Source organism: Pelobates fuscus, chromosome 2 (genome assembly GCF_036172605.1).
Source record: "Pelobates fuscus isolate aPelFus1 chromosome 2, aPelFus1.pri, whole genome shotgun sequence".
Taxonomy (NCBI): domain Eukaryota; kingdom Metazoa; phylum Chordata; class Amphibia; order Anura; family Pelobatidae; genus Pelobates; species Pelobates fuscus.
The window spans coordinates 193902975-193919801 of record NC_086318.1 but is presented as its reverse complement, the minus strand read 5'-3'; the positions used below and the strand labels follow the sequence as shown (position 1 = coordinate 193919801).

The following is a 16827-nucleotide window of genomic DNA, read 5'->3' as shown; positions in this document are numbered from 1 at the left end:
GTTCATTTCTCAAGATTGGTGTCATGGGCGAGGGGTCCGACGTGAGTGCATGTTTTATGGAAAGTTTATTCCAAAGAGTTATGAAGGTGTCAAGTGCCGGTGTGGTTTGTAGGGGTTGTGGCCGTGCGCGCCTCGGTACCCAGATATAGAGGGAGGGGAAATCTTGGCCAAACAAATCGTGCTCGAGGTCCACCTATCTTTTTAGTCCTATGGGGGAGTGTAATGCTTTAATCTGCGCTAGTTGTGCTGCATGGAAGTAGTGGAGAAAGTGAGGTAGACCGAGATCCCCTGATCTTGTCGGGAGATAGAGGATGTCCCTTCTTATCCTAGCGCGTCTGTTGGCCCATATAAAGCAGTCAATTTGTGTTTGTAGTGATTTAAAGTCTTTGACTGCCACTTGGACTGGTAGCGTTTGGTATAGGTATAAAAATCTCGGTAGGAGATTAATTTTTATGCAAGCCAAGAGATAGAGTGGGATTCCGAAATTTTGAGGTCAGCCTTCGCTTTTTGTAGTGGGGGGAGATTATACTTATTTTTATCTATTTCACGGTGCGCCAAGAAAATATTCCCTACACTATAGCATAATCACCGCTAGACTAAACCATTGACCTAAAGTAGAATGAATCAAACGTTTATGCAGTTTAAGCCAAATTCCAGTCTTATTACCTGTGTGTCACAGAAGATCTGACAAAGCAAGGTTTTAGTTTTCCTGTTATGCTGATCACACAGTAGCTGCATCTCGCTTTTCCGAGCTAAATGTTGTCGAACCCAGTGATGTCTATAGATGCTTTAGCAAATCAACTTTAAACATTGATTTGTTACACATTCAGAAATTCAACTTGGACACCATTGGTTAATATTGTTTATTTGAGCACCTGTGACCTTCCTGTCTGGTTGGTGATTTGCCAAAAATCTAGTGATGGGGTAAACTTGTAGGGTGGAGTAATCACTAGTGGAATTTGTCTGTTGTTTCCACTGATTTCCATAATAATTCCTTCACTTTTCCAATCACAACAATATTATTATTTTTTATAAAAAAAAGCCAACAAATTCCATAGCACTGTACAATAGGTGGACTAACAGACATGTAATTGCAACAAGACGAGCTTGACTCACAGTAACAGGGGGTATTGAGGGCCCTGCTCAAACAAGATTACATTCTAGAGGGAGTGGGGTAAGGTGGAAGAATAGATAAGGGTAGGATGTATTTCATGTACATGAGAAAAGTAGGTTACTGAAATAGTTTACAGTGAAGGGTTAGTTTATTGAATGCCACAGTTGCTGGAGAGGAAGCAGGGTGGGCTACCAAGGTGCAGTGGAGGAATATCTACTAACAGTTTAATTGATATGTGTTCCTAAAGAAGTGGGTTTTTAATTATCTTTTGAAGGAACTGAGACTGGGTGAGAGCCTAACGGAGCAGGGAAAGAAGTTCCACAAGCACTTAGAAAAGTCATGGAGGTGGGCATCAGAGGTGCAAGAAGGAAGAGAGAATAGACACAGATCTTCGGCAGAGTGTAGGGTCCTAGACAGGACATACTTGTATATCAGTGAGAGTAGGTGGGTAGGAGCAGAGCATTGTGCAGCGATTTGTGAGCAATCACCAGAATTTTAAATTGAGCCCTATATCTTACGGGAAGCCAGTGTAAGGAAAGACAGAGGTTTGAGACATGGGAGGTACAGGCAAACAGGAAAAGGAGCATTACCACATTCTTTATGGACTGTAACGGGTCAGCTGGGAAAGCATAAGATACTGAGACGTGGATTGATGGACCAGCACCTTAACCGCATCCGGCGTTAGAGGGGGAGGATGCGAGCAATGTTTTGAGATAGAAGCGGCAGGATTTGGCAAGTGACTTTACTTGAGGAGTGAAGGAGAGATTGGAGTCAAAGAAAAAAACAAGGCAGCAAGACTGTGAGGTAGAACTGATTGATGGTAGTGCCTTGGAAGGAGACCGACATGGGAGTAGCAACACTTGAAGGAGGAAAGACGAAAAGCTCTCTTTTGGACATGTTAGGTTTAAGAAAATAGGCAGCCATCCAGTTGGAAATAGCAGAGAGGCAATCATAGACATGAGTCAAGAGGGACGACAAGATTGGCAGAGGAAAGATAGATATGCATGTCATCCGCGTAGAAATGATATTGAAGTCAAAAAAGCTGGTGAGTTTACCTATTGAGGCAGTATAGATTGAAAACAGTAGAGGACCAAGGACAGAACCTTGGGGAACACCGACAGAGAAGGGTTGCAGAGGAGAGGAAGAGACAGAAAAAGAAAACACTGAAAGAGCGCTGTGGGAGAGGTAGGAGGAGAAAAAGGAAAGTGCAGTCAATGCAGCTCTATGAGGAAAGTTCAGTGTCTCCATGCACAGGGTGAAGACACTGAATGTTGCATTGCCCCCAGGAAGCACCTCTAATGGCCAGTGGTATCCATAGGCTGTAATGTAAAAAGTGCATTTTCTCTGAAAAGACCATGTTTACTGCAAAAAGCCTAAGAGGAATGATTATACTCACCAGTACAAATACAATAAGCTGTAGTTGTTCTGGTGACTATAGTGTCCCTTTAATTAAAACATTTGTCTCTATTTACATTCTCAATTCTTAGGTTTTAGGATGAGCAAAAATAAATTATCTTGCCTATGTATGCTTAAAAGGATTCTATAGTGTATTCCTAACACTATACTGCCTTCTGGTCGCCCCTTCCCTCGCGGCCCCCCCTTTAGCACATAAAGGGTTAAAAAAAAACATTTAGTCACTTACCCAATTCCAGCGCCGATGTCCCTCGGATGGGGGAGACCGTATGTCAATATAGAGCATGGGTACCTAATAAAGCTGCCACTAAGTGTATAACGATACAGCACTAATTTAAGGCGGATTATTTTCCTTTGATATCGTCAAGAAATGTTTTTTATCTTAGATTATCTGCTGCAAATGTTATTCCCTATTATCATTATAGTTTGGAAGAGTATGATTCATAAGTTAAATATTATAGCTTTATATATCAGTTCCAGATAACTGTTTTAACCCATGTACTGCACGTTTCCCATGGATATTTAATAAACATTACTTTGTATTCGTTTAAAAAATAAATACATTAATTAATATGTAAACTGGAAAAAACTCATGTATGAATGAATTAAACTGCTGTTTACTGCCAGGACAGGAAACCAATATATTTCATTTCTCCATTTTGAACGTGCAGTAGTGTTCAACATGTAGCATTTCCCCAGGGAAAAAAAAGTGATGACACAGTAATATAGGCAGAATATCTGAAATTCTTACAGGCTGCACAGTGACTGTGACAAACAGTGAAGAGGACAAGGGTAGCCTTACAAGCTTAGGCTAGCTGTCTCTCGTTTTCTCTCTTAGTGACTCAGCACTTCCCTCCTCCTGTCCTCTGGTGTCACATACGACCTGTCAGCTGATCCCAGCTCTGCCTGCAGCTCACAGCTTACAATCAAACACACCTAGAGAGAAGGGAACTGTGTTTTCACAACTGTAACAACACATAGAGATCACAAGTGGAGTTACTTGTCTATATTCTAAAATAAAAGTTCTATCTCTGTGGGCAGATTTCAAAGCATGACTGCTAAAGTGGACCTAGCAACCCTGGACCTCAGCAACCACCAAGCAGGGGAGCAGAATGGCAACCAAACTTTCCTATACACGAGGAAGAGGGGCTATGACATCACCAGAGACCCACATCTTAACAAGGTACCAGTGGCTGTCATGGAATGTTGGTTGCTTTTGGAATGGCAGGCCCTCGGCTAAACTGTAATATGAGCTGAACACTGAACCACTACTGCTAGATATATCAACATGTATGGCTTCAGCGATGAATGCTAACATTATTCTCTAAATATAGTTTTATAGGAAAAATGACATCATTGTATGAAGACATTAGCACACTTTACATGAGTGATCTAATTCTAATTCAAAAAGGCACAAGAATAAAGCAGAGTGGGTAAACTTTTTAGGTTCTGAGCAGTGTTTTTTTTTTTTTTTTTTAAATGAGTGAATGTCATGTGAAAAAAGCAACAATCTGCAGGTTGGGACAGTATAAAATGGGGCAGGTACTGCAAAGCATTAAGAAATCTAGTGAGAGAGACTATCCAGGGCCACCTGAAAAATGTAAAATTATCTATGAACTAAAAACATTAATAGTGACATGTCTGTCAAATATAATAAAAGGTGATTGTAAACGGAATACTGTGAAACATAGTGAGTAAAATGCAAAATGATTAATATTACTCTCATGAATTACCATGTTAATGATTAAAGAGTTCTGTTTCAATATATTACGGCAATTACATAATTTACCATTGGGATAGAAAAAAAGGATTACAGTTATTGTTTCCTAAATTTTACAATCCCGTTTCAACTGTCAAAAGTAAAGACAAATAAGTCAATGGGACCTGATGGAATACACCCAAAGCTATTAAAAGAGCTTAGTGGTGTACTAGCAAAACCATTAACAGATTTATTTAACCAATCATTGTTAACAGGAGTAGTCCCAGAAGATTGGAAGTTAGCGAATGTTGTGCCCATTCACAAGAAAGGTAATAGGGAGGAGTCGGGCAACTATAGGCCAGTAAGCCTTACTTCAGTAGTGGGGAAAGTGATGGAAACCATGTTAAAGGATAGGATTGTTGAACATCTAAAAACACATGAATTTCAAGATCAGAGACAACATGGGTTTACTTCAGGGAGATCATGCCAAACTAATCTTATTGATTTTTTTGATTGGGTAACTAAAATTATAGATAAGGGTGGTGCAGTAGACATTGCTTACCTAGATTTCAGTAAGGCTTTTGACACTGTTGCACATAGAAGGCTTATCAATAAACTGCAATCTTTGAGTTTGGATTCCAATATTGTTGAATGGGTAAGGCAGTGGCTGAGTGACAGGCAACAGAGGGTTGTAGTCAATGGAGTATATTCGAAGCTTGGGCTTGTCACCAGTGGGGTACCTCAGGGATCTGTACTTGGACCCATTCTCTTTAATATTTTTATTAGTGATATTGCAGAAGGTCTTGATGGTAAGGTGTGTCTTTTTGCGGATGATACTAAGATATGTAACAGGGTTGATGTTCCAGGAGGGATAAGCCAAATGGCAAATGATTTAGGTAAACTAGAAAAATGGTCAGAGTTGTGGCAACTGACATTTAATGTGGATAAGTGCAAGATAATGCATCTTGGACGTAAAAACCCAAGGGCAGAGTACAGAATATATGATAGAGTCCTAACCTCAACATCTGAGGAAAGGGATTTAGGGGTGATTATTTCTGAGGACTTAAAGGTAGGCAGACAATGTAATAGAGCAGCAGGAAATGCTAGCAGAATGCTTGGTTGTATAGGGAGAGGTATTAGCAGTAGAAAGAGGGAAGTGCTCATGCCATTGTACAGAACACTGGTGAGACCTCACTTGGAGTACTGTACACAGTACTGGAGACCGTATCTTCAGAAGGATATTGATACCTTAGAGAGAGTTCAGAGAAGGGCTACTAAACTTATTCATGGATTACAGGATAAAACTTACCAGGAAAGGTTAAAGAATCTTAACATGTATAGCTTGGAGGAAAGACGATACAGGGGGGATATGATAGAAACATTTAAATACATAAAGGGAATCAACACAGTAAAGGAGGAGACTATATTTAAAAGAAGAAAAACTACCACAACCAGAGGACATAGTCTAAAATTAGAAGGACAAAGGTTTAAAAATAATATCAGAACGTATTACTTTACTGAGAGGGTAGTGGATGCATGGAATAGCCTTCCAGCTGAAGTGGTAGAGGTTAACACAGTAAAGGACTTTAAGCATGCATGGGATAGACATAAGGCTATCCTAACTATAAGATAAGGCCAGGGACTAATGAAAGTATTTAGAAAACTGGGCAGACTAGATGGGCCGAATGGTTCTTATCTGCCGTCATATTCTATGTTTCTATGTCTATGTTTCTATGTCAATTTACTACAATTTAGAGATTAGTGAGTATACCCTAAAAGGTTGAATGATGAAAATTCAAAGTAAATTTAAACTCAGAACTAAATATTGCTAGATTGAAAACAGAACAGACTTGAAATTCACTTTAAATTTCCCAAAGTTCATACTCTAGTTTGTAGCCCTGTTTAGAGATGATCAGCGGTAGAGATAGCTGACTGAAATATACGGGAGAAGGCAGTGAATAGGAGATATCTAAGGGATATAGAGCATGACTGGGATACAGAAAATGGCTGTGAGATAGGGTTAATAGGAGTGAGATGTAGGATATATCTGAAGGATATAGGACATGGCTGTGGGATATAGGAAACGGCTGTGGCCTGTGGGATATCGGGCATGGCTGTGGGATATAGGGCATGGCTGTGGGATATCGGGCATGGCTGTGGGATATCGGGCATGGCTGTGGGTTATAGGAAATGATGGCTGTGGGATATAGGTCATGTCTGTGGGATATCTGTCATGGTTGTGGGATATAGGGCATGGCTGTGGGATATCTGGCATGGCTGTGGGATATTGGGCATGGTTGTGGGTTATAGGAAATGATGGCTGTGGGATATAGGGCATGGCTGTGGGATACAGGGCATGGCTGTGGGATACAGGGCATGGCTGTGGGATATCGGCCATGGTTGTGGGTTTTAGGAAATGATGGCTGTGGGATATAGGTCATGCCTGTGGGAAATAGGAAATGGCTGTGGGATATCGGACATGGCTGTGGGATATAGGGCATAGCTGTGGAATATGAAAGATAAATGTGGAAGTTAGTGGAAAAGAGAATGCACTACGCAGGAGAATGTAAAGGATTTTTATTATTACCGCTCATCTAACACCAGCAAGGTGCTTCCCCTTTGTCCCTCCCAGTAGAAGGACATGGTGATGTAAGGGAAACATTTCACATCACCTAAAAATGCGAAGTGCACTGGTTAACATGCCAGCTGTTCACCCAGAGACTTGGAAGTGACTGCGCTGAGTATACCACTGCCATGCAGAGTGAGAAGAGCACAGCTCAACACTGCATAGCATTTCCCAGCTGTAGGAGCTGACAGGCATAGGTGGGTTTAGGAACCCTGGCATCCGCTACTACCGCAGAGCTACTGGGAGGGGGGTGGGAGTAAGTGTCATTACCATTCAAGTGCACTACATGATAAACACACCATTCTCTGGTTTCGTAGTTGGTACAGTTCTAGTAGGTCTAGCACTGGGGTGGCTATTTTACTGTAAACTTGATGCACAGCTGCAGGGAGCCAATAAGTGTGATTTGGCACATGGGCGTCTGCAGGAATTTTTCCAGGGGGGGCATGATTGTAATGACATCCATGCTCGGCCCCCTTTTTGCAGGGCCGGACTGGCGCTACAAAGCAGCCTTGGAAAAAAATGTATGCCAGTCCCATAAGTCATTGTGCCATGTAGTGTGTGTGTGTGTGTGTGTGTGTGTATATATATATATATATATATATATATATATATATATATATAGATAGATAGATAGATAGATAGATAGATAGATATGTGTGTATGTATGTAAATATTATTAAAATAAATATAGATAGATATATATTATTGGTATGTTTCTTTTTTGAATTCAAAATATTGGTTCTGTCAGTGTAAAAAATGTATTTATACAGTAAGCATACTCACATGCAGACAAACTCATTGATACACAGGTTCACAGACAGACAGACAATCTCATTGATACATATAAGCTCATTGACATAAAAACACAAGCTCACTGATACACAGTTATGGACTCACTGACAGACAATCTCACTGACACACACAGACAAGATTGCTGGTATACACACACACTTAGTACAAACTCTGACACTCACACGGTTACTACAGACAAATTCATTGGTATACAAACACAAACTTACTACAGACAAGCTCACTGACACACACATGCTCACTACTGAAAAGCTCGCTGTTACACATGCTCACTACAGAAAAGCTCTCTGACACACATGCTTACTACAGACAAGCTCACTGACACACATACACATGCTTATTATAGACAAGCTCACTGACACACATGCTCTCTACAGAAAAGCTCACTGACACACACATACATCCTCACTACAGAAACAGTCACTGACACACATGTTCACTAAAGACAAACTCACTGACACACACACATGCTCACTACAGAAAAGCTTGCATACACACAAGCTCACTTACAAACAAGCTCACTGTGGGGGGGGGGGGGGGGGTCAGGGCCAGTAGTGGGGTGGGTCTGGTTCTGTAGTAGGGGGGTCATGACCTGTAGTGGGTGGTGGGGGTCAGGACCTGTAGTGTGGGATCAAAGGCTGAAATGGGGGGATCAATAGGAAGGGTGAGGGGAAAAAGGGGGGGGGGGGTCAGGACCTGTGGTGAAAGGTGAGGGGCAGTAAGGGGTCATGACTTGTAGTGGGGGATCATAGGCAATAAAAGGGGATTAGGGGCTGTAGTGGGTGCTTAGTGGCAATAGTGATGGGTTAGAGGCTGTAGTGGGTGCTTAGTGGCACTAGTTAGGACCTTTAGTAGGTGGTTAGAGGCAATAGTGTGGGCTTAGGACCAGGTGAGAGAGCCCTGGCCTGTGGCTCTGCCTAAAACTGAACATAGCCTGGTTCACTAAACAGAGAACTGGGCTATGTGAAACTGATAGCTGCTGTGGTAAGATCTGTGTGGTAAATATATATACAGAATGTGAGTATTTACCCCACACACCTGTCTTTGTCAACACTTACTTTCTCACTATAACTACTCTTCCTTTTCTCCTCTGTACATCCTACTCCCCCCCTCCCCCAGCTGGACCTCTGCCTCCATTAACCATGTATTAATTTCTTCCTTCTCAAGCCCCCACTTTTATTTGTTTTAACTTACTTATTTCTTGAGTCTCTTCTCTCTTTCTCTCCACCCCTGAGCAGCATGCCTTGGCAGTAATCCTGTCCACAGTGTTTCCTCCTGCAAGCAGCTCCTCCTATCAGAGCTTACTACACAGTGCTGGGAGCACACAGCATGCTGCAGAAGGAGGAGGGTGTGACGGTAGTAGTTTATATCACCGTCCAGTAATTCCTTTTTCCCCATAAAAGAATATTCCCAATAATCCACAGGAACGAATATCCCTGGTAACATGAAATAATCCACACATGAGCCAAAGCTTAATGCTGGAACAAGATTTACTGGAAGTAACAACAACAGGTATTCAAGCTACAGTTTATTTTATGCCCTGCTCCCATGCAGGGGAGGGACACACACGTTATCTACAGTAGCCAATAAAAAAGAGGTTACAGCCCACACAAAATCCTCCCCTCTGCCTGTGATTCAATTATCTTATAAATAGAAGATGCAATTATCACAGGCAGGAAAAATACAGTTTTTACAGCATATTCATAACTTCTAAAATATACATCACATTCACATAAAAATTATATATTCACAATCAATCCATTCAGGGGAACAACATATCAAAAAATGGCATGAATCAGACCAGGGGTTCAGAAGTTAGTAAAGTATCTTTTGTGACCTGGCTGGCAGCATGGATATCTGGCCCAAACCAGTTTTACAAGGCCCTCTATCCTGGAGACAATGAGGAAAATAATCCAATTATATCCAGGGATAAAGGCAGACTCCATTGAGCATGTTGCCAGTAAAACACAAAAGGATACAAAAATACATAACTCCTATCATACTGAATTGAACGGGCCAAATCTCCCAGGGTCCATAGTCACAGGGCAAGAGGCGGGCAAGCAGTCCTCTCCAGGCACAAGTGGCGAATGGCACTCCGTCACAGTAATAAATCCATGAATAAAGTAGCAGGGAGGAAAAGTACCGAATGAATGAAGGGTGATTCTTCACAATTGCCCCCCTTTTACTCCCTCCTCCGGCAGACATGACTGGACCTTTCCGGGTCCAGTGGGGCTGACGGGACTGCCAGTCATTAGTCCCAGAATAAGTCTGTTTGGCGGGCCAGCCCACATACAGCATTCATAGGGCCAGACCTCCCCAGGTCCATAATCCCAAGGCAAGAGGCCGGCGAGTAGTCCTCTCCAGGCGCGCAGGTCCCTGACCTTCCGTCTGTCAGTACCCCGGTTAGTCAGGCAGCCCACCCACAAATAAAAATTAGCAGCCCCGACCGGGAATGTTATCTCATGCACGAACAAAAAAAAAAAATTAGAAGTTTCGCTTACCTCCTCCTCCTGGCATCCCTGCGGGGTTGGTTGGGGATGTGGACCGCCCGTCCCATCTGCGCCAGTGTAGTTGGAGTTGTTATCCCCCTCACCCGGTATCTCCTGCTGCGGTGGGAGAGGGGGCCCGGCTGGCCCCACTCCCCAGGATGCTGGTTGCTGTAAGGTGGAGGGATCTGCCATCACCTCCTCCTGGAACTCAGGCCGCCGCTGGGAAGAGAGACCGGGTGTCTCCTCTCCCTGTGAGATGCACTGCCGCTGGGGATCTGGGCTGGGTACCCAGCATCCCTGTAGGGCCGGTGGAGAGACCTCGGTCCCATCTCCACCTGCCATCTGTGTGCGTCCTCAGGACAAGTCCATGAGGTCTACTATCTCCGGTACCTCTGGCTGGTGGAGGAGAGAGAGGCCGGTTTCCTCCCCTCCACAGGACGCTGGTTGCTGTAAGGTGGAGGGACTGACCATCTCCTCCTCCTGGAACTCAGGCCGCCGCTGGGGAGAGAGACAGGTTGTCTCCTCTCCCTGCAAAGTATACTGCCGCTGGGGAGCAGCACTGACTGTCCCTACTCCTGGTAGTATACTTGGTCGCTGTGCTAAGCTGAACAGATGTTGGTAGCTCTGCTCCAGCCCCACTCCATTGTGACTAGATGAATCAGGTCTGGACCCAGGTCGTCCGCTCGGGGAAGATCCAGCAGAGTTTCCCTGATGTCGTGGGTGTCCCAGAGCCGACATTCTGTGGGGCATCCAAAGTCATTGCCCTCCTCAAAGGCCTCCCACAGTAAGCCCGGGCCATTATAATCCTCTCCTTCCGGCAGATAGTGGTTAGTCATCCAGGGGTTGCGCTGGGTGGCGTACCACTTTAGTGCCCAGTAAGCTTCATCCAGCCACAACTCCTTCCAAATCAGGTCCCACAGTTCCTCCACCCACTCATCTAGGGGTTGTTCTTCTAAGAAGGGTTTCCGCAGGGCTACGAGTACCTGGAACCGCTGTTCTTCACTGGGAAGGCTCTCTCTCCGCCGCTGTACCTCCTCTAAGGCCTCATACCACAGCTCCTTCCGAGTGGCATCTCTCCAGTCCAATATGCACTCCTCTGGTACAGGCCCCTCCTGTTGGGCCAAGTGCTGCTGCAACCTCCAGCGGAACTCCTCTTCCATGTTGCTGTGGATAGGGACGCTGCCCATAGCTAGCTCTATCCCTTGAGTTCCTCCGAAGTCAGGGTCGCTGCACGAGTGCTAGCGTTGCCCTCCATGCACTATACACCAGTGCTTTCCTTGAATCCTCTGTGCAGGGGAAAAGAAGGGAACATCCCACCGCTTGCCACCAGTTCTGACTTTTCTACACGGTGGCATCTAGCCGGTATTTGGTGCAAAAAGACATCGTGCAGTAGTTTTAAACTATACAACAGGGGACACATCATACAGTAATTATTTTTTATATAATCTGTATATGTTCTGAGGAATCTGCATTAAACTGTATCTTCCAAACTACTGAACGGATCTGGGTGAATTTTGGATATGTGGTTCACCCAGATCACCCGTTTCTGAGGATATACATATATGGGGTTATTGCATGTTTTGGGTCCCTGTGATATGTTTTATAAAACTGTATTTCTCTGTCTGTGATAATTATATTTCCCATTGTGTTCAGTAATCATATCACAGGCAGAGGGGAGGATTTTGTGTGGGAGTGTCTGTGTGTATTGTATGTATTGATTGATTGTTCTATAAAACCCTGTGGGCAGTACTATGTTTGTGGATTGGGAATAAAAGAGGCTGTATGTGCCGCCAGTACAGTTAGTTCTGCTTGACCTCAAAACGAAGTGTCGTCTCGTTATTGGGGGAATTGGATTGTATGCTGATTGCCAGGAGTGTAAGCTGATTGTATGCTTTTCCTGTTCAACTGTTTACAGCATTCATATGCTTGAGAGCATTCATATGCTGCTCCGGTTCAGTGATTGTGGTGTCTGCTGCAGTGCTTGGAGTCCTCAGGAAGTGCTAGGAGCATCCTTCAACGGAGGTACCCAGTCGGGGTGCCCGTCGATCCGTAACAGAGGGGATGTCACTCCCTATCTCCTCCACGTATTCAGCTCTGAGCTCTCCTCCCTGCACACAGAGAGCAAGACCTGGCAGGGAGACCTCTAACACTGCCAGGTCTAGCTCTATCAAGGATAAGGGAATGGGGGGTTGATACTTCAACGGTCAGAGAGATCTTTTGATCTCCCTGCCGGCTCGATCAGCAGCAGGCTCTTTTCTGCGACTCCTCCAGTGAGATGGGAAGGGCTGACCCTGGGGGAGAAGGCAAGCTGAAAAATCCAGGGGAGGGAGGGGCCAAGTGCCCCCTCTTGCCGCCCCCTGCGGACGCCCATGATTTGGCACCTTATACCTTATATCTGTCACTGTAGGGATTAACAATTCTAGTTGCCTGCAACGGAAAAAAATATTTTATTGAAAAATAAGGAGCCGATAAGAGCAATGTATAGGTAAGGAATACACATAGAGTCATGAAAAAAAGAAAGTACACCCTCTTTAAATTCTATTGCTTTACATATCAGGACATAATAACAATCATCTGTTCTTTAGCAGGTCTTAAAATTAGGAAAATGTAACCTCAGATGAACAACAATACATGACATATTACACCATGTCATGATTTATAAAAAAAAATAAATAAACAAATTATGCCAAATTATTTTTATTCACTAATTTGAATTCAGGCTCAACTTCTTCTGACTCACAAGCTAAAGTAAAATGGGATTTCAGGGCACGTGGGGACTACTGATCTATATTACAAGTGCTTTGGAATTTGAACACAGCACACAGATCTAAAATGAAATCCTTACCAGTCTGGGTTCAGCAAAATGCTGAAGTTCCAGGTAAAATCCATGTGGTTTCTGCTTTCCAAATTAACAATATTGTATTATATTTCAATCATTTAGCAGCATTTCCTGGCTTCATTACAGCATCCCTACTTAAAAACCCTGGCCATGATTTTCAACCTCATGTATAAATATTTACAGTTTTTTCCCCCCAAAGTACTTTAGAGATAACTCCACAGCAACTCACGGGAACTGCCCCAGTTATTAAAAGGGACATTGTATGAACTCACACTAGATTTACAGTTTTAATGCTTGACTTGAAGTTGACCTTATTCAAATGGTTTAGGCAAAGTCTTGTGTGTATTCTAGATAACAGGCCTTATCTCCCAACATTTCTTTAGATTACTGACTCCATTGCATTTTGAACTTAATGGTTATACCTGAGAATATTCCAATTTTTTTAACTTGCTAGTATGTACGCCTTTTACTGTACTTAGACACGTTGTAAATTGTATTAACAATAGTGTGTGTGCTTAGAGAGCTGCACGTGCCTTCTACCTGAGTTAACTATGTAAACTCTGCTCCAGCAAATATTTAAAAAGTAGAGAGCATTTTTAGTTAATTCCACTTTATTTAAATGGACACTCTAAGCAACAAAACTTACGTCTATCTTCTGTCCGTACTCCCACCCCTGATGCTCGCCTTCAAGACTTCTCGAGGGCTGCATCGTTCCTGTGGAACTCGCTTCCCTCCTCCGTTAGATGCTCACCCAATCTCCACTCCTTCAAAAAATCTTTAAAAACCCACTTCTTCATAAAAGCGTACCAATAAACTGTTAATAGCTCCCAACTGATTCCTCTTCTGCAACTATCACTAGTCTAATACTATCCTTACCTTTTTTGTGTCATTTTACCCCACTCCCTCTAGGATGTAAGCTCATTGAGCAGGGCCCTCAACCCCTCTGTTCCTCTGTGTCCAACTTGTCTGGTTACAACTACATGTCTGTTCGTCCACCCATTGTAAAGCGCTGCGGAATTTGACGGCGCTCTATAAATATCATAATAATAATAGTACACTGTGTCAACAGGCACTGTCTGATGGTAATCTGACAAATTGTTTACAAAAAGTGTGATACTCGCCTTCCTTTGTTAGCTCCAATAGTAGTTATGATGCTTATAGTGCCAATTTAATGCAGATGTAAAGCCAGTAATCATTGTGTCAGCACAATTATGACATCATCAAATGCTGTTGTATTAAAAACAGCAGGATTACTTATCTAATGACATTGAATTGTACTTAACTCTAGTTTGATGTAAATCTCTTTGCTTGAATGCACAGAAACCAATATATCGAAGAGCTATAATTCCTAGATTTTACTATTAACATGACGTAAAGTCATGATTTTATTAAAGACACGGAGGCGAGTATTATGCTTCTCTTTCTTTAATTCTCCCTCAGCAGCGAAAAGAGATATATGCAAAAGAGATAAAAAAGAACAAATAACATAAGCATATTGACAGTGCTATCTAGGGTATCCACCCCCTTAGTATATAAGGTGTAGCACTTCCTGTTTCTTCCTCTTTCTTCTGCGATCCGAAGACCAGATCCATAACTGAACGATAAACTTGGCCCGAACAGGAACAGTGGGCGGTAGTCAAAATTCCATTCTTTGATGATGGACTGTAGAACTTAGTAACGGTACTTCAACACCATGACAGTATAATTCAGGCTAAAATGAAAGGAGAAAATATGGTAATATTCGGTTGATGACTGGTTGTATCATATACCCCCACAACAGTTATAATTAATGTGTACAGCATTATCGTCATGACGTCAAACATAAGATATCTATCAGATTATGTCCACAGTAGCACGTAGAGCCACTTACCTGAAGGATGTCGGAAAACCTGTAAAAGGCAGTTGCACTTACGGTTACATCCGCTTGAGGTCGATATCCTTGCTAAATCCAATCCCTCCACCCAGGGAGGGCGGGAAGGGAATAATACTCGCCTCCGTGTCTTTAATAAAATCATGACTTTACGTCATGTTAATAGTAAAATCTAGGAATTTTATTAAAGACACGGAGGCTCCTATTATGCTCTTTCAAAGCTGAGCAATAACTCTTTCTGAAAAATGTTGGATTGGTTTAAAGTAGAAATTCCGGAATGTGGATTCCGTAGACCAGTCTGCGGCCTTCAGGATATCCTCTAATCGACATCCTATCGTCGATGCTTTAGAAGCCATCGCGCCTCTCACCGAGTGGGCCGAGAAAACTGTTACGTCTATCCCTGCTGAAGCTAATAACCACTTGGCCCACCGGGCAAGCGTAGGTGTAGATACCGGGAGGTGCGGTCTCTTCAGAGAAATAAACAATGGGCCTTCGTTTGGTGGTCGGAGGGAAGAAGTACGGGATTCGTATTCTTTCAAGCACAGTACTGGGCACAGCTTCTGTTGGTTCGGTAGGCGTGGATAGAAAACATGCTTAGTCGCTGATTTAGTTCTTCGTGAAATATCAAATGACACCCCCTCCGGGGTGAATGTGCGGGCTTGCCAGTCTAAAGCTCGTACATCTGATACTCGTTTACAGGATAGTAAGCATAAAATCATGAGCAATTTAGCAGACAATTGTTTAAGTGATAGTGCCGAGTTGTCGGGCCACTCTTCTAAGAATTTGAACACAATGTGGACATCCCAAAAGGACCCGTATCTGGATTTTGGAGGCCGTGCAAAACGTATGCCTTTGAGCAGGCGACAGATCAGGGGGTTCTGTCCGAGAGGACTTCCGTCTACATTATCGTGACCAGCCGAGATAGCCGATCTGTAGATGTTGACTGTACGGAACGCCTTGCCCGATTCGAATAAATGAGTGAGAAAGTCTAGTACTGTCTTCACAGGAGCTGATATGGGATCCACTGATTTTTCCAGGCACCAATCGGACCAAACTCTCCATGCCGTAGCATATGTGCGCCGAGTTCCTGGTGCCCATGCGTTCGCCAAGAGTTGGGTAGTTGTTCTCGAAACTTCCGTGATTTCCCAGGGTCCCCTGAAAGAAGCCATGCCATGAGACGGAGAATTCCCCGTTCTATCAGGTCGTGGTTCTCCCCATCCGGATCGGTTAACAGGGACGTGTGATCCGGTAGTAGATGTGGGAAATCGATTGCCATTTCCAGAAGGTGAGGGAACCAGGGTTGAGATCTCCAGCATGGTGTTATCAAAACTACTGTTGCTCTGAACCGTCGAATGTACGCCAGAGTCCGAGCAATCAGGTTGAACGGGGGAAAGGCGTATGCTCGTCCCCCGGTCCAGTCTTGAAGAAAGGCATCTGTTGCCAAGGCTTCCGGATCCGGTCGCCAGCTGAAAAATTGAGGAAGTTGTGTGTTCAGTCTGGATGCAAAGAGATCCACACTCAATGGACCCCAAAGCCGTGCGATCTTGGAAAAAACCTTCGGTTGGAGTCTCCAATCCCCCAGATCCCTCAGGTATCTGGAGTTCCAGTCCGCGGCGTAATTGTCTAGGCCTGGTATGTGTTCCGCGGTCACCGACACATTGTTTTGTAAGCAGTAATGCCAGAAGTCTCGAGCTAAAACCGCCAGGATGCGTGATTTGGTACCTCCCAGATGGTTTATGTACCTGACCGCCGATGTATTGTCCAACTTGAGGAGGATTGAGCAAGTGGCGCTCCTGGGAGTGAGGCTGCGTATGGCAAATGAGGCTGCCAGTAGTTCCAGTGAGTTTATATGGAGGAACGATTCGTCTACTGACCATCTGCCTCCTGTGGAGATGGAGCCGCAGCGCGCGCCCCAGCCATGTAAGCTCGCATCCGACTCTATTATTATATCCGGAGTGGAACCGAAG

The 16827-nt window shown here is 43.8% G+C and overlaps 1 protein-coding gene across 1 annotated transcript in view; it reads left to right on the top strand.

Moving 5' to 3' along the window:
* Positions 1 to 3365: 3365 nt before the first annotated feature.
* Positions 3366 to 16827, top strand: part of ME1 (malic enzyme 1) — a 460205-nt gene continuing 446743 nt past the window's right edge. The window contains exon 1 of the mRNA XM_063441145.1: positions 3366 to 3710. Within this exon, the coding sequence (XP_063297215.1) occupies positions 3579 to 3710 (132 nt within the window). The 5' untranslated portion in view covers positions 3366 to 3578. The remainder of the gene's footprint in view (positions 3711 to 16827) is intronic.